Source organism: Myripristis murdjan, chromosome 10, assembly GCF_902150065.1.
Source record: "Myripristis murdjan chromosome 10, fMyrMur1.1, whole genome shotgun sequence".
NCBI classification, from domain to species: Eukaryota; Metazoa; Chordata; class Actinopteri; order Holocentriformes; family Holocentridae; genus Myripristis; species Myripristis murdjan.
In genome coordinates, this window is record NC_043989.1 from 20,092,109 (window position 1) to 20,118,143 (window position 26,035).

The following is a 26,035-nucleotide window of genomic DNA, read 5'->3' on the forward strand; positions in this document are numbered from 1 at the left end:
CAGAGTAATGATTTTTGTTCAGTCAGGAAAAAAAATGTTTGTGATTTTTGGTTCAAACGGTGTCTTCTCACCAGTTTTTGATCTCCACAGGTTGCATAAAGATTACAAATGTATCTGTTTATTTAAACAATCAGTGACGATTCAGCCAATCCATTATTTCACAAAGCTAAAATTACAGATACTGTGTTAGATCTTCAGGCATCATAATTTTGTCGAGTCGGTCAACCTGGACAGGATATTTACAGTGAGTTATCTGCTGAGAAGAGTTATTAATTAGAGTTAGTAATACGCAATTTTCATGTCTTATGTTAATCAATACCATGAGTCTGTCTTTGCACTGGACCTTTAAGTGATGTAGAGCATCAACACCTACATTTCACCAAGTCCTATAATTCATACCTGTTTTTTTTTTTTTTTTTTTTTTGGTTGTTGTTGTTTTCATTTTTCCATGTGGGGGAGAACTTTACAATAACCATATAAAGGGTGAAGATGTTTTAAAAACCTAAATGCAATGATGGAGAAAATATTTGTAGATAACATGTGTGGTATAATGGTGCGTTGTCTACCTTTATTAGTATTCAGTAAGCTTTACACCGGCACATAATTGACCGTAAAAATCAATCAATGCATAAAAGTTTACTTCCCGAATGTAAAGCCCCTTAAAGTAATGTTTACTATTCTTTCTTTTGTTTTTGTTTTTTTGTTGTTTTAGTTTGTTTGTTTTTTTTGTTTTGTTTTGTTTTTTGTTTCCGTCAAAGATGTTGCTGTACTAAGTTTCGGTTTCTGTCACCCTTTCAACTATCAGACAAGATCAGACGAAATCAGACCAGATCAGACCAGACCAGACGTTCTGGATATACCTGAGACAAATGAGATGTTGTCACACTGGTAAGTTCATAAATAATCATATAACTCAAATCAACTAGATGTTACCTATCACAACTTCATAGGTCTGCAGAGGTGTGGATTAGACACATGGATTAGATTACAGTCGGCATTTTGTTTATCAGGAGAGAAGCCGAGTTGGAGGAGGATCCCTCCTTTGGCCCGGACAAAGAGAACAGAGATCCTGTGGACTCTAACAGCACAGAAAATCAACATGTCCCGCCTCCACTCGATGGCCAGAATGCAAATCAAGATTCATGGGATGTACATTTACCAGAAAAAAAAACACTGTACAAATATTTACTATATTGTACTTATCTGGATGAATACTATTGTAAAATTGAGACCACCAAAAGATGTTTTTTTTTTACAAGGGTATGACCATTTATATCAATTGTCCTGAATATTATGTAGAAAATCTTCATCATCTTCCTCCTGACAAACTTTTCACTTATTTACCTGCTGTAGTATACACTGCAAAAATATTCGAGAAATTCTCAAAAAAAAAAAAAAAAAACAACTCAGATCTTACGAGCTATTGTGAATTTAAGAGAAATCCTGTCTTGCAATTACAAACTAAATTTGGGCTGCAGTAACAAAATTATTGAAAATGTCATGGGGGTGAAACAAAACAGCTGGACAGCAACAGTTACACTGCCATTATCTGCCCTAATTGGACCAATCAACCAAACCTGGAGAAAAACAGCATGTTGTAGTAAGCAGAGGTCTCATTTATCAACTTGTGCGTCGAAAAGGTTCTAAATTCTTTCGTAGGAATGAAACTTAGAATGTGTGTAAGTACAAAAAAATCCGTATTTATCAAACATGCGGACACCGGTCATACACACACCAGTAACTAATCTGTAATCCCGTAGAGTTTTCAATTGTTTTAGCTTGACAGTTTCACGCTGAAACTGTCAAGGTAAAACAATTGTTGTTTAATTTTGTCCTTAAAAAGAAAACTCTACGGGAATTTACTCAGGACATAATGAACTTACACTACCTAGTAATCTGTGATGATAAATCCCACCTGTTCTAAATTACCATGCTCGTGCATGGTAGTTTAATTGATAAATCCCATACTTTACGTGGGAATGTTCTTACGCACCTATTACGCACACATCTGTGCATACGCGCAGTTGATACATGAGGCCTCAGGTCTTACATGTTGTATCATATGCCATGAATGAGAATAGTGACGAGTCTATTTTTATTACCTTTGAAGACAACTGGAATAAAAGAGTACGCAGTAGTAATAAAATGACATTTTATTACAGCATCATAGAACAGCATAACAATGAAGTGAAGGAGCATGCTGCCTGTGATACTGCCCAGTGCTCACGTATACAACAGCTTTCCAGGGAATACAGGATAGAAATGGACACTAACAAGCAAGCTGCATCTGCTTTGGCAGTCATAGAAAACGATCAAGTTTACCTTTTTGATAAAGTTTATCCAAGCGACAGAAGAGTTACAAACAAATTCCATCATAGTGAGGAAATATTAATCCAGGATATTGAAGAATATCTCCTCAAAAATGAAAACTACAACGAAAAAATGCCAAAAGAGCTTTTTATTTTTACCACCAACAGTCCATGTTTAGGAAGAAAAGATAAAACAAACAAATTTCAAAAAGAAAACAAGCCTCTAGACGAAGACCTACATAAAAATAATATCCAGGGTTCTGCCTCTTGCTTGCTTCAGCTTCTTGATAAATCCTTTGAATGGAAAATTAAATATGACTTTAAAACTCATGTGGCCTACAAGAACTTCTGGGGATTTGCTGGTCCAGACTATTTTGACGATGTTGCTTTTGACAGCGATTCCTGTCTCGGTGTTGGTCATCATGATTCTGAGGAATGCAACAGGACACCTTTCAAATTGAAACATCAGGTGTTAAAAGAAACGATCAAGGGGAGTGAAATATTCCACACACTCGCTGATGTGCCTAAGCAAGAAAGAAATTCACTTAAAGATCGTCTTACACATGCTCGTGATCAGCTGATGTCACTGGCAAAGAGTTTGGAGAGCAGTGCCAGTTTGTACCAGGAACATTTAAACAGAGGAAGGCAGACGATTGCATCTTTCACATTTCACCCACAAGTGCACGATGAAGTTTGTGGCAGATTAGAGACAAGCTGGGCTGAAACGGTTAAGACGTGCTCAGTGACACCACTTAGAGAAAAAATAACTTCCGAATTTAACAGAAAAATTGTTGAGCTTTTTCAGAGTGATTTGAAGTCATATTTTGGAAAAGAGAGCCCCCTATTGCTTTACCATATTCCTCACAATTGATGAACTGCCTCTAATACAGCTGTAATAGTAAAAGTGGACTAAATAAATGCTTTACTGCATGTCACCACTCTCTCTCCTGCCTTTCCTGTACCTTTCTAGGCTACAACACATATTGAGTAAAGCAGAAATGCCAAAATATAATCTAAAATAATTGTAATAATGTTTATTCTCAAGGAGGATTGTGGTTATCTTCCTCCCCGTCACCCGCCCAGCCCTCCCGGCCATTCACACCTTGCTTGCTGTGACGATTAAGTTACGGGGGTGTTGATCTGTTTTGTCTCTCCAGCTGCTTTTGTTTATTTTTGTAATTTGTACTTTAATTTGGACATTTTATCAAATAAATATTGGCTTTTCACTAAGTGGTTATGGCAATGTTTATATGTTCTTTATATGTATGTTTGTTTTTTTGTTTTTTGTTTTTTTCATTTCAGTAATAAAACATCTCTTAATACATGATTTCAGTTTTATCCAGGAAAGGTGGTGGATGCGTTCAGACCATTTAACCAAGCGGAAGGCACATTATATTGTGCTTGTTATGCACTGTTGTACACTGATAGAGTAAGCATTCTCTCTGAATAACATATGTTTCGCATTTAGCCTAGGTTTCTGAGCTTAGCATTCATACACAGCTGTCATTTCAGAAGAGTGTACATATTTGTACCTCTCAAGGCATTATACACAGGCTATTTATAATGCTGGTGATGCTTTGCTCATAATGGGGAACCAGACGTAGCACATGATGCCCCCTGGCCTTGCTGGTGACCCACCCAGCCAAGTAACAACAGAAACTATCATAGACAGGGAGCATCAGAGGCAGAAAGACACAAGACAAAGGTTCACCTGTGGGGGTCTGCACAAAGAACAACAAAACAGCATGACTTGACAAGAGGACTCGTACCTTGCAAGACGTCTTTCTCCCTAAAATTTCACCTTCTAAAGTATACAGGGGTTTCAGGTGTGATGTGCCTGATGACATTCACAGGTCTTGTGTTCCTGAATCCAGCACAAATGTGGAGAGTGCCGTGGTGTGCTGCATCAGGTGAGGGCATGCTTCTGACCATGAGATGCTGAAGAGAAAAGGATGCAGGACGGCTGCTGAGCGGCTGCTGACGGATGACAGAGCAGTCAGTGAGCCAGGCCAAGAATATGATTGGAAGAGGGGCAAGCCCACACAATCCTGTTAAAGGACTGAGCCTGTGTTAATTATTTCAAATTTGTAAAAACTAATACGTATAGATATCAGATAAAAGCATCTTTGGAAAACTCAGAGTTAAAAAGTCTTGGCAAGTTTTCAACTTGCTGGTCCAACTGTAAAAACTCCCCATTCAGTTCCATTACATTTTCTGAGCTCCACTTTTGAATTGAAACCAGCAGTAGAAAGCAACAGTATTGTAGTTCACGGCAACACTATGGACATAGTAGGTGATAATGATGGCGCCACAGATGACTGACATGCTTCCTGAACCGCTGTGTGCCCTGATGATGCTCCACTCTACTTCACCGATTCAAAGACATACTTTGCCTTTTTTCTCAGCGACTGATAAGTCATGAACGTTCTGTGCTGATCTTCAAGTCATTTTAAAGTTACCAAGTGCAATTTGGTCAAATGCTGGGCTTAAATGTGTGTGATTTTGCAGGCAGTTAACTTCTGCTCGACTCACTTCCTGATATCACTGGTGTGATGAAATAGGAGGAAACCACTTTTCAGTCAAAGGATCTAACACAGCCATTTTAATTCAATCATAGAAAGACAGATGGATAGATTGATGCATCGATGGATATATCAATAAATAGATCGATCGATAGATCATTTATCTAATTTATTTAATTCATCTGATCTAAGAGCCTTAGTGCCAGTTGCTCCGAGTTTCTATAAGACAGGCATTGCATTTGCTTTGGTAGTTGTTGAAGACAAAGAAGTTTACCTTTTTGAAACAGTTCATCCAAATTACAGTAAAGTTCCATAAAATTTAAAGAAAAAAGAGTAAGCAGGAGTAATAAAATGGCATTTCTTAGCAGCATCAGAGAACAGCATAACAATGAAGTGAAGGAGGACGCTGCCTGTGATACTGCCCAGTACTCACGTATACAACAGCTCTGCTGCACATACAGGACACAAATGGACACTGACAGGCAAGCTGCATTTGCTGTGGCAGTCATGTGATGGTGAAAATTTTTATTTAAAATTTAATTTAAATTTATCATCAGCTGTGAGGCATTCTATAGAGAGATGTGTACCTTATGAAATCATGTATAGTCAATATAATTTACCACAGGTGGACTCTAATCAAGGTGTAGAGCAGCACCTGAGCTCAATTTCAAGTGTTGTTGCTAAGGGTCTGAATACTTATGTCAGTGTGATATTTCAGTTTTGTTTTTTTTTTTCTTTTTCATAAATTTGCAAACAAATTCTAAAATTCTGTTTTCACTTTGGCATTTTGGGATACTGTGTACTGTGAGTGTAGATTCATGAGAGAAATAACTGAATTTAAACGATTATAGCACTGAGCTGCCACATAACAAAAGTGAAAAAAGTGAGGAGGGTCTGAATACTTTCTGAATGCACTGTAAATCTTGCAATCACACATAAACAATAGAATTGTGCTGTCAAAACCTTTTTAAATCAGCTATAAACTGGTGAGGTAAAAATGCATCTACAAAGAAAGAGATTTTTAAAAATCATGCCCTATTTTCCAATTTGAAGAACCGCTCCATTCAGTTTCACTGCATTTTCCTAGAAGGAAGTCAGAATTTTTTTATCTCAGATTTTAAAATAAAACACAGCAGCAATGAGGACCTGTCAGGTAACATATTAGGACCGTGCTAACTACCATTGAGGACACCGAGGCCATGTCCTCGGTATTTTTTCCAAGTGAAAAAAAGAAGATGATATAACTGACGGCAAATATAATCAGTGACGGTTCAGCCAATCCATTATTGCACAAAGCAAAAATTACAGATACTGTGTTAGATCTTCAGGCATCATAATTTTGTCAAGTTGGTCAACCTTGGACAGGATATTTACAATGAGTTATCTGCTGAGAAGAGTTATTAATTAGAGTTAGTAATTTTCATGTCTTATGATAATCAATACCATGAGTCTGTCTTTGCACTGGACCTTTAAGTGATGTAGAGCATCAACACCTACTCTGTTTCTGCTTTTGTCAACGTTTTTGAGATCATTTCACAAGTCCTATAATTCAAACCTGTTGTTGTTGTTGTTGTTGCTGTTGTTGTTGTTTTTTAAATTTATTTTTCCATGTGTGTCTTTACAATAACCATATAAAAGGTGAAGATGTTTTAAAAAACGTAAATGCAATGATGGAGAAAATATTTGTAGATAACATGTGTGGTATAATGGTGCATTGTCTACCTTTATGAGTATTCAGTGAGCTTTACACCTGCACATGAATGACCGTAAAAATCAATCAATGCATAAAAGTTTACTTCCCCCTTAAAGTAATGTTTAATATTCTTTTGTTTGTTTGTTTGTTTGTTTGTTTGTTTCAGTGATGTTGCTGTACTAAGTTTCAGTTTCTTCAGTTTTACCCTTTCAACTGTCAGACGAGATCAGACCAGACCAGATGAGATCAGACCAGACCAGACGTTCTGGATATACCTGAGAGAAAAGAGATCAGAGTCATCACACTGGTAAGTTCATAAATAACCATATAAATTAAAACAACTAGATGTTAGCTATCACAACTTCATAGGTCTGCAGAGGTGTGGATTAGACACGTGGATTAGATTACAGTTGGCATTTTGTTTATCAGGGAAGAAGCTGACATGTCCTGCCTCCACTCGACGGCCAGAACACAAATCAAGATTCATGGAATGTACATTTACCAGAAAAAACATCGTACACATATTTACTACATTTTACTTATTTAGATAAAAGGATTATTCTGAAATTGAGCGCACCAAAAGATGTGACCATTAATGTCAATTGTCCTGAATATGATACAGAAAATCTTCTTCATCATCTTCCTCCTGACAAACTTTTCACTTATTTACCTGCTGTAATATACACTGCAAAAATATTCAAGAAATACTCTGAAAAAACACCAGTGTTACGAGCTATTGTTAATTTAAGAGAAATTCTGTCTTGCAATTACAAACTAAATTTGGGCTGCAATGACAAAATTATTGAAAATTTCATGGAGGTCAAACAAAACAGCTGCACAGCAACAGTAACACTGCCATTATCTGCCCTTATTGGACTAATCATACAAACCTGGGGGACATTAGCATGTTGTAGTAACAAAGCTGAACTTTATAAGGATATAATGGACCGTGCAAAGATTGTTGAGGAAGATGCTGACTATGATGCTGATGCTGCATCATGTCTTCAGCAGTTCTACCAAGAGCACAGGACAGAAATTAATGTTGAAAATCAGCATGGTTTTGCTGTGTTATATGCCATGCAAAAGAATGTTTACAAGCCTATTTTTAAGACTAAAAGCATTTGACCACAATATTTTGAAATTAATAAGAGACGCATACATAGTGAGGAAATAGTAATCCAACAAATTGAAACTTTTCTATCTAATAACAAAAACCGCGACCCGAAACTGCTCATCATTTTTACCACCTACAGTCCATGTTTGAGAAGAGAGCAAAAAAACATTGATCTTCAAAACAAAAATATCCATTGTTGCATGTTTCAGCTTTTGAAAAAGTCCTATGAATGGAAGGACACATTTGGATTTAACACTTCTGTAGCCTTCCGAAAGTACTGGGGATTTACTGGTCCTGGCTTTTTTGACCAAGTCACGTTTGACTCTTTTGAAAAATCCTGTCCGCATGTTATTCAGCGATATTTAAAAGGACCAGAGAGGATGCCTTTCAGATTAGACCCTAAACTGTTTAAACCTATTTTTAAAAAGAGTAAAATAGTCTTGCATAAGCCTGAATATGAAGACCTGCTCTCTTGTGGGACTTACGAAGCTTCCTATGAGGAGCACATGGAGACAGGAATGAAGAAGATTACATCATTGGCACTTTCCCCCAAAGATCGTGAAAAATTAGAGACAGTGTGGACTGAAACGCTTAACATGAATTCAGTGAGACAAATTACAAAAGAAATAACTCCAGATTTTAACAAAAAAACAGTTCAACTTTTTATCAGTGACTTGAAATCAGTTTTCGGAAAAGAAAGCCCCCTACTGCTTTACAATATTTCCAGTTCTTGAACGAAAAATACTGTGGTCGAACGTACGAAGACGATCGAATCTCGAGTTAAATACATTTTTAAATAAATTATGTATAAATTATATTTAATTAAATAAATTCTGTAAATTATGTATATATATATATATATATATATACACACACACACACACACACATATACATATATATGTGTGTATGTGTGTGTGTATATACACATAGAAATATTTAATTGAAAAATTAATTTTAATTGAATTGGAAACTTCTTTCCAATTTAAAATTTATAAAAAGTCAGATTTCAGGTATATCTCTGAACATCTGTGTCTGTGTTTGTTGTTATTGCTGATCATTGTCTGATCTCTTCTTATTCTCATCAAGGGCTCTAGTTTCCCGGCGCAGCGCGGGGTGGCGCAGTGAGGCGAACCCCGCGCAGAGCTAGTTTCGACCGGCGAAACGGCAGAGGCGGACAGTTTCCAAGTTTCGCAAGCGGAGGTTCGCCGAGATGGGAGTGGTGGCGCAGCGGGGGGAGGTGCCGACAGATTCGGCTTGGCGCAGTGACAGTTTCGTGCCAAAAGGCTTCGCCGAGGTGCGCCAAAAGCTCGCCATCTGAAACCACGTCTACTTTCAGCGCAAGGCGGAGCGGAGCCGGCGCAGTGGAAGTTTGGCTGGCTGGCGCACATCACCAAAACCTCACAATCAGCACAAACGGTGCCAATCTCCTTTGATCTGACATCAGCTGTGACGGAACAGTTGATATGGAGATATATGTATGTGCTGATTGTGATCGTAGCATTGAATAGTGTTTTTTTCGGTATTTATTGCATTGTTCATGTGTCTGACATTCTGGAAGCCTGCCTGTGAGGTTTTGGTGACGTGTCCGCACTGCTCGCCGGTCTCCGCTCCGCGCCTGTCTCCTGGGCTCTGCTCCGCCTGCGGCAATAGACCTCCATGTCAGCTGTGTAAACTTTCATTACGCCTTCATGCAGCGCATTTTAAAGGCAAGGACAGGGGCTCATTTGATTGGTTACATGTCAATCGGCTGTGTCAAACCCACTCCACGCCTCCTCTCCTCCCCTCCGCCGGTAGGAGGGATGGCGGAGTACTTGCGCCACCGGCGTGCCAAACTTGGAAAATCAGCCTGGCCACACCCAGTTGGCGAAGCGCATCTGCGCTACGCCCCCGCCTCGCCAGGTCTGCGAAACTAGAGCCCTAAAAATTTCTCAAACCTTCATCCAGACTGCTACTGCTGTGTGTGTGTGTGTGTGTGTGTGTGTGTGTGTGTACAGAATATTTTGTGTAGATATATATATATATATAGATAGATACGTATTCTTGTATGTATAAAGCAGTAGTTACTGTGATGTGTAATAAGCACTTTTTTCAATTTAAAATCCTTTCATTTCATCAGAGAACACCAAAGACCAGAGAAATTCATCTGTGACTCACAAATCAGGGACGGCTCCTGGTGATAGCGTTCAGCCACCGCAATTCCTTTGTCCATGTGTCACATTTACAAGTCAGTTCTGTGTACATCTGTAATTTAAAAGCAGGCGTTAACACAAGGGCAGGTGGCAGCGTTTCAAAATAGCTGTTCTTCAACTGACTCTCACTCTGCCATAAGCCAAACAGTCTACACCTTAGAATTACAAGAACTGATGAGGCGACATGTAGCGCATAACTCACGTAAAGGTGGAGGCGGACAAAATGGACCAGTTTCTGGCAAAGAAGAGTGATGTTTGATGAGATGAAATGCAAAAGCTGGGGAGTAAGCGCCAATGGTGTGGAAGAGGGCCCAAGCAAGAAAAAGAAAGATGCACCCTCTGGGAGCAGAGAACGAGAACTTTAATGAAAAATGGACGAGTTTCTTTTCACAACAAATGAGTCGGGCACAGAACCCACTCTGCTTTATGTTCAATCAAAAACGGATCGACACTTGGTGATTTTTGATAGAAAATCCCCTTTCTACTGTATGTAGTCAGTGTGCTGGCCGGGTGATTTGTGCTACATTTTTTTTTAGGAGAGCTGTGATGGTATAGGCTATGTCATGATGATTGTGAGGTTTTTTATTTTTTGTGCTGATATAATCTGGTGGTCAGTGGTCAAGTCTGTTTGATCTAAACCTGCATTGTTACGAGACACATACAGAACTAGTCCCTTACATAAGGTGTTGACAAATTATCCCTATAGTTCTTGTAGGTACAGTGGCAGCTCTGATGGTCATGCCATACCAGTAACAGTGGCTTTTCAGTCAAGTTCAGTGAGTAACACTGTCCTAGACTCTTATTCTTCAACAAATATGTCAGCACTGGACAGATTAACCATGGCATTGGCAACACATTCTGTAGTTTCGTTGCTTACATTGCATGCGAGTGGCCTGCTCATGCACGAATGCTCATACACATATACTGATATCTATATTCACAGTAAAATAAAACATGTCATGTCAGATTCGCCTGTGGGGGTCTGCACAAAGGACAACAAAACAGCATGACTTGACAAGAAGACGTCTTTTTCCCTAAAATTTCTTCTGAAGTATACAGAGGCCTCAGTCAGCTAGTCACGTTTGACTCTTTTGAAAAATCCTGTCCGGGTGTTATTCAGCAATATTTTAAAGGACCAGATAGGATCCGTTTCAGATTAGACCCTAAAGTGTTTAAAGATGGTTTTAGAGAGAGTAAAATAGACTTGAATAAGCCTGAATATGAAGACCTGCTCCCTTGTGTGACTCACAAAGCTTTCTATGAGGAGCACATGGAGACAGGAAGAAACAAAATCACATCATTGGCACTTTCCCCCACAGAATGTGAAAAATTAGAGACAGTGTGGACTGAAACAGTTGACATGAGTTTAATGAGACAAATTGCAAAAGATTTTAACAAAAAAAAATAGTTCAACTTTTTATCAGATACTTGAAATCAGTTTTCGAAAAAAAAAAAAGCCCCCTGCTGCTTTACAATATTCCCAGTTCTTGAACTAAAAATACTGTGACCAAACTTACATCGAATCTCGAATTAAATATATTTTTTAATATATATACATACACTGAAATTGGAAACGTCTTTCCAATTCAAAATGTATAAAATGTCAGATTTTAGGTATATCTGTGAACATCTGTGTCTGTGTCTGTTCTGTTATTGCTGATCATTGTCCGATCTCTTGGGAAATTCTTAATAAAATTTCTCAAACCTTCATCCAGACTGCTACTGCTGTGTGTGTGTGTGTGTGTGTACATAATTTATTTTGTGTAGATAGATATGTATAGATAGATGTGTATTCTTGTATGTATAAAGCAGTAGTTACTGTGACATGTAATAAGCACTTTTCAATTTAAAATCCTTTCATTTCATCAGAGAACACCAGAGACCAGAAAAATTCATCTGTGGCTCACAAATCAGGGACGGCTCCTGGTGATCGCTGTCAAGAACAAACACACAGGCAGACACAAACACAGGCAGGCAGGCAATCACAGTCCTCAAAGTCATTTATTTCAGTCCAGGTCACAATCCAGAGAGGCAAACAGACAGGCAAAGGTACCAAGGCGTCAGGCAAAAGGAGTCAACAACCAGACAGACTTTATCTTAGGCGAAGGCACAAGGGACTAGGACAAAACTCAGAACAAACAGGTCATACGCAGGGATTCGTACTCACAAAAATGCTGGAACGCTGCTACTAAGAAACAAGACAATCTGGCACTGAGACACTGGGGCCCCGTTTACACGACAACAGTTCTGATAAAAACGGAAAACTCATTCCTTTGCGCTTTTAAAAAGTTCCATGTTTATACAATAACGATGTGAGAACGATCCTCGTACACACGTATTGCCAGTTTACATGGCGGCGGGGAGAGTGGCGTTATCAAAAAATTCCACTCTGGAACCCGGTTTCAAACGTTTGCGTTTTCAAACACCTAAAACGCAGTTTTCGTGTAAATCAAAGGCCAAACCGCAACAAAAGTTTACCATTTTTTGTGAAAATCGTTGTCATGTAAACGGCCCCTGGGGAGCAAAGGTTATATACACAGGAGGGAGGGAACAACGAGACACAGGTGGAACTCATTGGGATAATCACAGTAGGTGGGAGAACAAAGAGGGGAACTAAACACAGAGACAACACAAGGGAAGACGAGACTTTCAAAATACAACAGGAAATGAACCAGAACAAACATAAAACACTGACCCTGACAATAAAATTCAGCCACTGCAATTCCTTTGTCCATGTGTCACATTTACAAGTCAGTTCTGTGTACATCTGTAATTTAAAAGCAGGCGTTAACACAAAAAGGGCCAACAGGTGGCAGCGTTTCAAAATAGCTGTTCCTCAGTTGACTCTCACTCTGCCATAAGCCAGTGATTTAGCAGGCAGTTCACTTCTGCTCAATTTACTTCCTGATATGATATCGCTGGTGTGATGAAAAAAGAAGAAGCTGCTTTACAGTCAAAGGATCTAACACAGTCATTTTAATTCAATTATATATAGATAGATAGAAAAATAGATCATTTATTTACTTTATTTAATTCATCTGATCTAACAGCCTTAATGCCAGTTGCTCCAATCCTCCCAACAGCAAAGTTTCTATAAGACAGGCATTGCATTTGCTGTGGCAGTCATGGAAAACAAAAAAAGTTGATGTTTTTGAAAAAGTTTATCCAAATGACAGTAGTAGTATTTTTTTTCAAATCATGCCTTATGAGAATTTTGATTTTAATTTTAAATTTAAAAACGTTACATTTGAAGACAACTGGGGAAAAAAAAGATTAAGCTCTATTAATAAAATGGGATTCTTAGCAGCATCAGAGAACAGCAAAACAATGAAGTGAAGGAGGACGTTGCCTGCAATACTGCCCAGTGCTCACATAGCCTACTCACCTACAGGACAGAAATGGAAAATAACAGACAGCATGTGTTTGCTGGGGAAGTCACGTAGCCTAACTGTGAGAATTTCAATTTGAAAGAACTTAAGTTCAAAAACACTCCCTCAGTCCCATTACATTTTCTGAGCTCCACTTTTGAATTGAAACCAGCAGTAGAAAACAACAGGATGCACACGGCAACACTATGGACATATAAGGTGATGATGATGGCACCACAGATGACTGACAGCCCACAGCCCCTCCTACTTCCTGAACCGCTGTGTGCCCTGATGATCCTCCGCGCTACTTCACCGATTCAAAAAGATACTTTGCTGGTAAGTCATGATAGCTCTGTGCTGATCTTCAAGTCATTTTAAAGTTAAAAAGTGCAATTTGGACAAATGCTAGACATAAATGTGTGTGATTTAGCAGGCAGTTAACTTCTGCTCGACTCACTTCCTGATATCACTGGTTTGATGAAAAAAGAAGAAGCTTCCTTACAGTCAAAGGATCTAACATAGTCATTTTAATTCAATTATATAAAGATAGATTGAAAAATAGATAGATCATTTATCTAATTCGTTTAATTCATCTGATCTAACAGCCTTAATGCCAGTTGCTCCAATCCTCCCTTTAACAGGAAAGTTTCTATAAGACAGGCATTGCATTTGCTTTGGCAGTCATGGAAGACAAAGAAATGTACCTTTTTGAAACAGTTCAGCCAAATTACAGTAAAGTTAAAAAAATAATAATAATAAATTGTGCATTGTGACTTAAAAAATAATGACAATTGGAAAAAAAGAGTAAGCAGGAGTAATAAAATGGCATTTCTTAGCAGCATCAGAGAACAGCATAACAATGAAGTGAAGGAGGACGCTGCCTGCAATACTGCCCAGTACTCACGTACATACGGAGCCCCTAAAGTCCCAAAAGTTTTTTTTTTTTTTTTTTGTTTTTTGTTTTTGTTTTTTTGTTATCTTGTGTGCAGAAGTTATTATCTTGTGCGCACAATTAAAAAAAAAACAACTTTTGGGACTTTAGGGGCTCCATAATACTCCATAATGGAGCCCCTAAAGTCCCAAAAGTCCCAAAAGAGAACTGAGCTAATCAAGTTTTATTATCATCTTGGAATGCTGCTTGCTGTTTGAATCAGAAGTCGTTAGTTCATAGTGCGCACAAGATAAATAACTTGTGTGCACAAGATTAAAAAAAAAAAAAACAACTTTTGGGACTTTAGGGGCTCCGTACGTACACAACAGCTTTGCTGCACATACAGGACACAAATGGAAAGCAACAGGCAAGTTGCATTTGCTGTGGCAGTCACGTGATGGTGACATTTTAAATTTAAGATTTAATTTAAATTTTAAAAATATATTAAAAATTTAAAGACCTTTGTTGTGGCATTCAAGCAATGTGAGAATTTAAATTTAAAGACCCTCACTGTATTTAAAGACCTTCACTTGTTCAAAACCCTCGCTGAATTTAAAAATCTTCACTTGTTCAAAATCCTCAATGTATTTAAAAACCTTCACTTATTCAAAACCCTAGCTGTTTTAAAAAACCTTCACTTGTTCAAAACCCTCACTGTATTTAAAAACCTTCACTTATTCAAAACCCTCAACGTATTTAAAAATCTTCACTTGTTCAAAACCCTCGCTGTTTTAAAAAACCTTCACTTGTTCAAAACCCTCGCTGTATTTAAAAATCTTCACCCTTGCTGAATTTAAAAATCTTCACCGTCACTGAATTTAAAAATCTTCACCCTCACTGAATTTAAAAATCTTCACCCTCGCTGAATTTAAAAACCTTCACTTGTTCAAAACCTTCAATGTATTTAAAAATCTTCACTTGTTCAAAACCCTCGCTTTATTTAAAAATTTTCACCCTCACTGAAATTAAAAATCTGAATTTAAAAATCTTCACTCTCACTGTATACTACGGAAGCCCTAAAGGGCCATACATAAATATATTTTATTTCCTCCGTTTTCTCGTGATAACGAGATAATTCCTCCGTTTTCTCGTGATAACGAGATAATTTTCCTCCGTTTTCCCGTGATAACGAGATAATTTCCCTCCGTTTTGTCGTGATAACGAGATAATTCCTCCGTTTTCTCGTGATAACGAGATAATTTTCCTCCGTTTTCCCGTGATAACGAGATAATTTCCCTCCGTTTTCTCGTGATAACGAGATAATTTTCCTCCGTTTTCTCGTGATAACGAGATAATTTTCCTCCGTTTTCTCGTGATAACGAGATATTTTCCCTCCATTTTGAATGAATGAATGAAACGTGATAGGCCTGAGATTTCCATCATACGTGACATGTCATGCTGACTGACGTCTCCTTGGACACATAAAGCAGGGGTCACCAATCATGTGCCATGGAGGGCCGAGAGGCTGCAGGTTTTCATTCCAACCAAGACCTCCACCAGGTGATTTCACTGATCACCTCACCTTGTATCAGAAAGGAGGAACTAATCAGTGAAATCACCTGGTGGAGGTCTTGGTTGGAATGAAAACCTGCAGCCTCTCGGCCCTGCATGGCACATGATTGGTGACTCCTGACATAAAGCATAAAGCTATTTCAGCCTGTGTCAGGCCTTGATTGAACAGATAAGTGATGCGTTGATCGATATTCTCCTGCTCCTCTGACATTGCTACACTGACTGATGTCTGCAATGCTTTAATAAACTAGACAATCGCTTTGTTTTCTCGATTTAATTATCTCGTTATCACGAGAAAACGGAGGAAATTTATCTCGTTATCACGGGAAAACGGAGGAAATAAAATAATGTATGTATGGCCCTTTAGGGCTTCCGTAGTATACAGTGAGGGTGAAGATTTTTAAATGAAAATTTGAAAATTTTTAAATATATATATTTAAAAATCTTCACCCTCACTGTATACAGTGAGGGTGAAGATTTTTAAATTCAGCGAGGGTGAAAATTTTTAAATATATATATTTAAAAATTTTCATTCAGCGAGGGTGAAAATTTTTAAATATATATATTTAAAAATTTTCACCCTCACTGAATTTAAAAATCTTCACCCTCACTGAATTTAAAAATCTTCACCCTCGCTGAATTTAAAAATCTTCACCCTCACTGTATATTTAAAAATTCAAAAACACTCTTTAAGTCCCTCAGCCCACAGCCCCTCCTACTTCCTGAACCGCTGTGTGCCCATTTAAAAATCTTCACCCTCACTGAATTTAAAAATCTTCACCCTCGCTGAATTTAAAAACTTTCACTTGTTCAAAACCCTCGCTGTATTAAAGACCTTCACTGTGGAAGTCATGCACTGTGAGAATTTAAATTTAAAGACGTTCACTGTATTTAAAACCTTCACTTGTTCAAAACGCTTGCTGTATTTAAAAACCCTCACTTGTTCAAAACGCTTGCTGTATTTAAAAACCCTCACTTGTTCAAAATCCTCAATGTATTTAAAAACCTTCACTTGTTCAAAACCCTCAATGTATTTAAAAACCTTCACTTGTTCAAAACCCTCGCTGTATTTAAAAATCTTCACCCTTGCTGAATTTAAAAATCTTCACCCTCACTGAATTTAAAAATCTTCACCCTCACTGAATTTAAAAATCTTCACCCTCGCTGAATTTAAAAACCTTCACTTGTTCAAAACCTTCAATGTATTTAAAAATCTTCACTTGTTCAAAACCCTCGCTTTATTTAAAAATTTTCACCCTCACTGAAATTAAAAATCTGAATTTAAAAATCTTCACCCTCACTGTATACAGTGAGGGTGAAGATTTTTAAATTCAGCGAGGGTGAAAATTTTTAAATATATATATTTAAAAATTTTCATTCAGCGAGGGTGAAAATTTTTAAATATATATATTTAAAAATTTTCACCCTCACTGAATTTAAAAATCTTCACCCTCACTGAATTTAAAAATCTTCACCCTCGCTGAATTTAAAAATCTTCACCCTCACTGTATATTTAAAAATTCAAAAACACTCTTTAAGTCCCTCAGCCCACAGCCCCTCCTACTTCCTGAACCGCTGTGTGCCCATTTAAAAATCTTCACCCTCACTGAATTTAAAAATCTTCACCCTCGCTGAATTTAAAAACTTTCACTTGTTCAAAACCCTCGCTGTATTAAAGACCTTCGCTGTGGAAGTCGTGCACTGTGAGAATTTAAATTTAAAGACGTTCACAGTATTTAAAGACCTTCACTTATTAAAAACCCTCATTGTATTTAAAGACCTTCGGTATGGCAGCTGTGCACTATGAGAAATTTAAAGACAACTGGAAAAAACAAGTACGCTTTAGTGATAAAATGACATTTCTTAGCAGCATGATACAACAGCATAACAATGAAGTGAAGGAGGACGCTGCCTGTGATACGGCCAGTTCCTCACGTATACAACAGCTCTGCGATAAATATATGACACAAATGGACACTAACAAGCAAGCTGCATTTGCTGTGGCAGTCATGAAAAATGATCAAGTTTACCTTTTTGATAAAGTTTATCCAAATTACAGTAAAGTTACAAAAAAATTCAATCATAGTGAAGAAATATTGATCCAGGATATCAAAGAATATCTCCTCAAAAATCAAAACTATAAAGAAAAAATGCCAAAAGAGCTTTTTATTTTTACCACCAACAGTCCATGTTTAGGAAGAAAAGATAAAAAAACAAACAAAGTTCAAAAAGATAACAAGTCTCCAGATAAAGACCTACATAAAAATAATATCCAGGGTTCTGCCTCTTGCATGCTTCAGCTTCTTGATAAATCCACTGAATGGAAAAATAAATATGGATTTAAAACTCATGTGGCCTACAAGAACTTGTGGGGATTTGCTGGTCCAGACTATTTTGACGATGTTGCTTTTGACAGCGATTCCTGTCTCGGTGTTGTTTATCATGACTCTGAGGAATGCAAGACGACCCCTTTCAAATTGAAACATCAGGTGTTAAAAGAAACGATCAAGGGGATTAAAATACCTCCTCTGGCACTCGCTGACGTGCCAGAGGAAGAAAGAAATTCACTTAAAGATCATCTGATACATGCTCGTCATGAACTGATGTCACTGGCAGAGAGCAGTGCCAGTTTGTACCAGGAACATTTAGACAGAGGAAAGCAGACGATTGCATCTTTCACATTTCACCCACAAGTGCACGATGAAGTTTGTGGCAGATTAGAGAAAAGCTGGGCTGAAACGGTTAAGACGTGCTCAGTGATACCACTTAGAGATAAAATAACTTCAGAATTTAACAGAAAAATTGTTGAGCTTTTTCAGAGTGATTTGAAATCATATTTTGGAAACGAGAGTCCCCTGTTGCTTTACCATATTTCTCACAATTGATTAACTGTTCGTATGCCATTATCACTGTAAAAATAAAAGTCTAGCCTAATAAATAAATGATTTAATGCATGTATCTATAATATCTACAGCAAATATACTGATATATAATATCAATCATCTATCTACTTACATTTATCATTGATATATACAGAAATTAGAGATGAACAATTTACTTTCTGTCTGATTAGAATGAAATGGACATTATGATGAAATAGAGATTAGGGGGTAGGATTAAATAAGTTCTACTTCTTCCTACACCTTTTCGAACATGTTAATGATGATAGATGCATTTTATTTTATTTTATTTATTTTACTTTACTTTTGGACCTTTGTTTTCTTATTGGTTATTATTATTTTGTTTGCTACTGCTGTTATGTTCTTATTGGTTCTTATTATTTTGTTTGTTACTGCTGTTATGTTCGAAATGTTCGAAATAAAGATCTGACTCAAATCATGTTATTATATTCATGTGTAATCTATGCTCAGATTTTGTTATGAGCACCTCTGCCAGTGTTTAGCTTGTAATATCTGTTAGTGTTTATCATGATATCTGCTCATGTTTATGAATAAAATCGTGCTATTCCATATTTATGTGTTTGCGTGAGTCTGTGATTGGGAAACTGAGGTCCTTGCATTAAGGATAGAGTCAAAATGTTCTTTTTAACTCATTACACTCAACACGTTGAATCTCCTGAGCTAACAAGAAAACAGGAAGACCTCGTTTCCTGCCCAGCAACAGCCCTGTGTGTGATTTAGCAACTTTGTTCTGCTTGACTCACTTCCTGATATCATTGGTGTGATTTCAATCAAAGGAATAAACTCTTTTTAATTCAGTTAGAGAAAGTCTTCTGTTTACTCCCAATGTCCCCTATGTCCTGTATATCTCCTGTGTCCTGTATATCGTCTATGTCCTACATGTCCCCTCAACCCCCTCCTCCCCTTTTAAAAACTTTAAATTTAAAAACAACTGGAAAGAAAGAGTAAGCAGTAGTAATAAAATTAGATTTTTTAGCACCATCAGAGAACAGCATAACAGCAACAACTAACAGACAACATGTGTTTGCTGTGGCAGTCATGTGATTGTCAGAATTTCAATTTCAATTTTTTATGCAGTCACGTGATTGTGAGAATTTCAATTCTCACAAAGTGTGTTTTTGAACTTCACAGGAAATTCAAAAACACTCTTTCAGTCCCTCAGCCCACAGCCCCTCCTACTTCCTGAACCGCTGTGCGCCCATATAATCCTCCACTCTATTTCACTGATTCAAAGACATACTTTGCTTCTTTTCTCAGTTACAGGTAAGTAATGGCATATTTGTGCTGATCTTAAAGTCATTTTAAAGTTAACAAGTGCAACTTGGACAAATACAGGGCTTAAATGTGTGTGATTTAGCAGGCGGCTAACTTCTGCTCGACTCACTTAATGATATCACTGGTTTGATGAAAAAAGAAGAAGCCGCTTATCAGTCAAAGGATCTAAGTCTTTTTAATTCAGTTAGAGAAAGTCTTCTGTTTATTCTTGTTTATTCTTGTTGTATGAGGCAATCTCACGGGGGAAGTGCAATATTTTTTTGTGTCTTGTGTCGATGATCCTGTTGACTTAGCGGTGGAGATATTTTGTATGTATGTCTTGTATGTTGTATGTTGTCATATCTCGTTTGTAATGTACTGTTTGGCTGTTGATTGTACTGAGTGTATATCTGTGTGCAGCTGTGCCCGCACTTTTTGCCCAAGACAAATTTCCTTCAGGATAATAAAGTTTATCTTATCTTATCTTATCTTATCTTATCTTAAATATATTGTTGCGAACAAGGAGCTGCATTTTTTTCGTTTTTGGTGGTTTATCTAATTTATTTAATGTATCTAATCTAACTTAATGCCAGTTGCTCCAATCCTCCTTCTAACAGCAAAGTTTCTGTAAGACAGTTTGAGAGCATAATTCTTCCTTGTGCAGTTCACCACATACTTTTTTTTTTTTTTTTAAATCCAGTGTTGGATCTTTCGGACATGCTCATTATAAAAGTTTTAAATTTTCATGTTTGTGCCATTCAGAAGTCAATTTTGCCATTTCATGTATAATTCCAACGATAATGAAATTTATAGAACAGTAATTTCACCCTGTTGGGATTTACAGTTGTCACTCGTGCACGTCAACTTTGGCTTAAAATGAAAATTCAGCTTGAATGTTGTGTGTTCCATTTGCCATTTCACATCTCACTAGTACTGACCTGTCATTTAAACAGAAATTTGAATAGTTAGCTACAGTTACCTTTATTTGAAGCACATTTGAACATTTTCTCAGTTGCATTTATTTGTGTATGAAAATGAAATCGAGGTATCAAAATGATCATTGCAATGTCATATACCCGCTTTAATAACATTTGCCTTTCCCAGTAAGAAAATTTCCCTATCATTATTATGATTATAATTATTATCATTGCTGTTGTGTTTGTTGTTGTTGTTGTTGTTGTTGTTATACTAAGTGTAAGTGCACTTATAGTATACTTTTTGGTATACAACAACTGTTTAACCACTTTCTTTCTATACTGCAAAGTGTCACATTAAAATGTATACTGTAAAGTGTCACTTTGAAGTATATATTGTTAATGCATTGTTAACTCATTTTGCCAAACAGCTTACTATAAATTTTAATATTTTCATGATTAAGTAACTTAAGTGTTGACTTAAGTCAGGTTAAATTTATTTATTTATTTATTTTTTAAATGCAATTTACATTATCTAAGACTGAAATAAATGTAATCAAGATGCTTTGAAAAGAATGAATGCAAGGTTTAGAAACATTTAGAAGCAACAGCAACAGATACAGACAAAACTAGAATTACTGTCCAGAGCACCACAGCTGTGAACAAATTACAGAGGAAACAGTGCGTGTACGATCTGGAAACACTATTGAAATTTATTTTTAATTGAAATATAATTTCAATGAATTATACTTTTCAAAAAAACACTGAATAAAATGTTTGTACTGCATATTAAAAATAACCTGTGCTTTAACTACATTATAATAAGTGTTTGAAGGAATGCTACTTGCATGCCTTCATGGTAATTTCAACATCTCTGATCCACTGAGGGAAAAAATGCATCTGTAATTGCACAATGTCACAATAGCAAAATATTATCAATAGTTCAGATTAAAAAGGTCACATGTGAGATTCTGTATAAGACAAGTTTCAAGTCCCAAACACAGCTGTTTTGGCGCAAATCTTGCTGCCAAAACCATTTCTGCAAAAATCCTCCCATGTGTGGTCATGTTGCGTACATGCACAAGCGCGCCCGTCCCAGCCGCCTGTCCAGCCGAAAACATGACATCATGACATCTGCATGTCTGGCAAATCCAGAGCATACAACGGGATACCAGAGACTTGGATTACACAGCAAGACCAGTGTGAGCTTTTTTTTAGCCAAACTTTTGATGGCATTTTAGTGTAGTCATTGTGCAATGATGATTTTTTTCCCACTGGACCAGCTGCCATTTATGAAGTATGAAAGTAAATCTTTTATGGTATCTTTCATCTTTATTCAGAGCCTAAAGGTGGCACACAGTACAGCACTTGATACAAACATTATGCATAATGGGTGATATTGCGCTAAATTTTAACTAAAATATAACTCTACGTAATATATTTACAAAATTTACAATTAATTAGAATTTTATTCTATGTTTAACTGATGTTGAGTTTGACATGTCTCTTATTCAGGGGAAAGGACCACCTGAAGGAGGAACTTTCATTACTGAAAGGAAAGATGCTGCATCCTAAACTTCAATACTCTATTAACATTACAAGAAAATTAATCTACAGTCAAACTAATCATTTATACAACTGCTTCAACAATCAAGATTCCAGAATCTATTTAAAAGAAGAACCATCCAGTGACTGTGTGTTTGCTTCTCGAAGTTTCTATGACTCCAGAGGGGTAAAGCAAACCACATGGATGGGAAAATCGCCACTATTGTCTTTGATAAAAAATATCAACAAAGAAGAAATTGATATACTTTCGAGTGTTCCTAATCAACAATTTAAAGACAACTGGAATAAACGAGTACGCTTTAGTGATAAAATGACATTTCCTAGCAGCATCAGAGAACAGCATAACAATGAAGTGAGGGAGGATGCTGCCTGTGATACAGCCAATTCCTCACGTATACAACAGCTCTGCGATAAATATATGGCACAAATGGACACTGACAGACAAGCTGCATTTGCTGTGGCAGTCATGGAAAACGATCAAGTTTACCTTTTTGATAAAGTTTATCCAAGCGACAGAAGAGTTACAAACAAATTCCATCATAGTGAGGAAATATTAATCCAGAATATTGAAGAATATCTCATCAAAAATGAAAACAGCAAGGAAAAAATGCTAAAAGAGCTTTTTATTTTTACCACCAACAGTCCATGTTTAGGGAGAAAAGATAAAAAAACAAAGAAAGTTCAAAAAGAAAACAAGTCTCCAGATAAAGACCTACATAAAAATAATATCCAGGGTTCTGCCTCTTGCATGCTTCAGCTTCTTGATAAATCCACTGAATGGAAAAGTAAATATGGATTTAAAACTCATGTGGCATACATGAACTTCTGGGGATTTGCTGGTCCAGACTATTTTGACGATGTTGCTTTTGACAGCGATTCCTGTCTCGGTGTTGTTTATCATGATTCTGAGGAATGCAAGAGGACCCCTTTCAAATTGAAACATCAGGTGTTAAAAGAAACGATCAAGGGGAGTAAAATATTCCACACACTCGCTGACGTGCCAGAGGAGGAAAGAAATTCACTTAAACATCATCTTACTCATGCTCGTCATCAGCTGATGTCACTGGCAAAGAGTTCGGAGAGCAGTGCCAATTTGTACCAGGAACATTTAGACAGAGGAAAGCAGACGATTGCATCTTTCACATTTCACCCACAAGTGCACGATGAAGTTTGTGGCAGATTAGAGAAAAGCTGGGCTGAAACGGTTAAGACGTGCTCAGTGACACCACTTAGAGAAAAAATAACTTCAGAAGTTAACAGAAAAATTGTTGAGCTTTTTCAGAGTGATTTGAAATCATATTTTGGAAACGAGAGTCCCCTCTTGCTTTACCATATTTCTCACAATTGATTAACTGTTTGTATGCCATTATCACTGTAATAATAAAAGTCTAGCCTAATAAATAAATGCTTTACTGCATGTATCTATAATATCTACAGCAAATATACTCATATATAATATCAATCATATATCTACTTACATTTATCAGAATCAGAGCCCCCTATTGCTTTAACATATTCCTCACAATTGATGAACTGCCTCTAATACAGTTGTAATAGTAAAAGTGAACTAAATAAATGCTTTACTGCATGTCACCCCTCTCTCTTCTGCCTTTCCTGTACCTCTCTAGGCTATGACACATATTGAGTAAAGCAGAAATGCCAAAAAATAATCTAAAATAATTGCAATAATGTTTATTTTAAATATAATACAGATTTAAAGCTACAGTTTGAGACCATACTTGGAAAACTGTTATGTATGCCTTTGGTTAGGCCTTGTTTGCATGCTTCGTGTCTTTTCTCTGCTGCCTTGTCTCTCTCTCTCTCTCTCCTGTGTTGTCTTCTAAGGTGTGATACCCACAGCTGAACACAATTAAGATACCTGCATGGGACAAGACATGAGGATTGTGGTTATCTTCCTCCCCGTCACCCGCCCAGCCCTACCCGCCATTCACACCTTGCCTGCTGTGACGATTAAGTTACGGGGATGTTGTTCTGTTTTGTCTCTCCAACTGTTTTTGTTTATTTTTGTTGTACTTTAATTTTGACATTTCACCAAATAAATATAGGCTTTTAACTAATTAAGTGGTCATAGCATTGTTTATATGTTCTTTATATGTATGTTTTTTTGTTTGTTTGTTTGTTTTTTTTCATTTCAGTAATGTAACATCTTTTAATACATGATTTAAGTTTTATCCAGGAAAGGTGGTGGATGCATTCAGTCCATTGAAGCAAGGGGAAGGCACATTATATTGTGCTTCTTATGCACTGTTGTACACTGATAGAGTAAGCATTCTCTCTGAATAACATATGTTTTGCATTTAGGATAGGTTTCTGAGCTTAGCATTCATACACAGCTGTCATTTCAGAAGAGTGTACATATTTGAACCTCTCAAGGCATTGTACACAGGCTATTTATAATGTTGGTGATGCTTTGCTCATAATGGGGAACCAGACGTAGCACATGATGCCCCCTGGCCTTGCTGGTGACCCACCCAGCCAAGTAACAACAGAAACTATCATAGACAGGGGGCATCAGAGGCAGAAAGACACAAGACAAAGGTTCACCTGTGGGGGTCTGCACAAAGAACAACAAAACAGCACGACTCGACAAGACAACTCATACCTTGCAAGACGTCTTTCTCCCTAAAATTTCACCTTCTAAAGTATACAGGGGTTTCAGGTGTGATGTGCCTGATGACATTCACAGGTCTTGTGTTCCTGAATCCAGCACAAATGTGGAGAGTGCCGTGGTGCGCTGCATCAGGTGAGGGCATGCTTTTGACCATGAGACGCTGAAGAGAAAAGGATGCAGGACGGCTGCTGAGCGGCTGCTGACGGATGACAGAGCAGTCAGTGAGCCAGGCCAAGAATATGATTGGAAGAGGGGCAAGCCCACACAATCCTGTTAAAGGACTGAGCCTGTGTTAATTATTTCAAATTTGTAAAAACTAATACGTATAGATATCAGATAAAAGCATCTTTGGAAAACTCAGAGTTAAAAAGTCTTGGAAAGCTTTCAACTTGCTGGTCCAACTGCAAAAATTCCCCATTCAGTTCCATTACATTTTCTGAGCTCCACTTTTGAATTGAAACCAGCAATAGAAAGCAACAGTATTGTAGTTCACGGCAACACTATGGACATAGTAGGTGATAATGATGGCACCACAGATGACTGACATGCAGCCCACAGCCCCTCCTACTTCCTGAACCGCTGTGTGCCCTGATGATCCTCCACTCTACTTCACCGATTCAAAGACATACTTTGCCTTTTTTCTCAGCGACTGATAAGTCATGAACGTTCTGTGCTGATCTTCAAGTCATTTTAAAGTTACCAAGTGCAATTTGGTCAAATGCTGGGCTTAAATGTGTGTGATTTTGCAGGCAGTTAACTTCTGCTCGACTCACTTCCTGATATCACTGGTGTGATGAAACAGGAGGAAATCACTTTTCAGTCAAAGGATCTAACACAGCCATTTTAATTCAATCATAGAAAGACAGATGGATAGATTGATGCATCGATGGATATATCAATAAATAGATCGATAGATAGATCATTTATCTAATTTATTTAATTCATCTGATCTAAGAGCCTTAGTGCCAGTTGCTCCGAGTTTCTATAAGACAGGCATTGCATTTGCTTTGGTAGTTGTTGAAGACAAAGAAGTTTACCTTTTTGAAACAGTTCATCCAAATTACAGTAAAGTTCCATAAAATTTAAAGAAAAAACAGTAAGCAGGAGT

At 37.3% G+C, this 26,035-nt stretch overlaps 1 protein-coding gene and 1 long non-coding RNA gene across 2 annotated transcripts in view; one reads left to right on the forward strand and one right to left on the reverse strand.

Moving 5' to 3' along the window:
* Nucleotides 1–795: 795 nt before the first annotated feature.
* The window catches only part of LOC115366247 (uncharacterized), a 44,981-nt gene continuing 19,741 nt past the window's right edge, over nt 796–26,035 (forward strand). The window contains exons 1-4 of the mRNA XM_030061604.1: nt 796–888; nt 1,011–1,099; nt 6,967–7,500; nt 15,506–15,513. Of these exons, the coding sequence (XP_029917464.1) occupies nt 875–888; nt 1,011–1,099; nt 6,967–7,500; nt 15,506–15,513 (645 nt within the window). The 5' untranslated portion in view covers nt 796–874. The remainder of the gene's footprint in view (nt 889–1,010; nt 1,100–6,966; nt 7,501–15,505; nt 15,514–26,035) is intronic.
* LOC115366510 (uncharacterized) lies at nt 2,372–5,620 on the reverse strand. The gene is made up of 3 exons (XR_003928837.1): nt 5,610–5,620; nt 3,249–3,253; nt 2,372–2,429 (listed from the first exon to the last, which is right to left on the reverse strand). It is a non-coding gene; the product is annotated as an uncharacterized LOC115366510 (long non-coding RNA).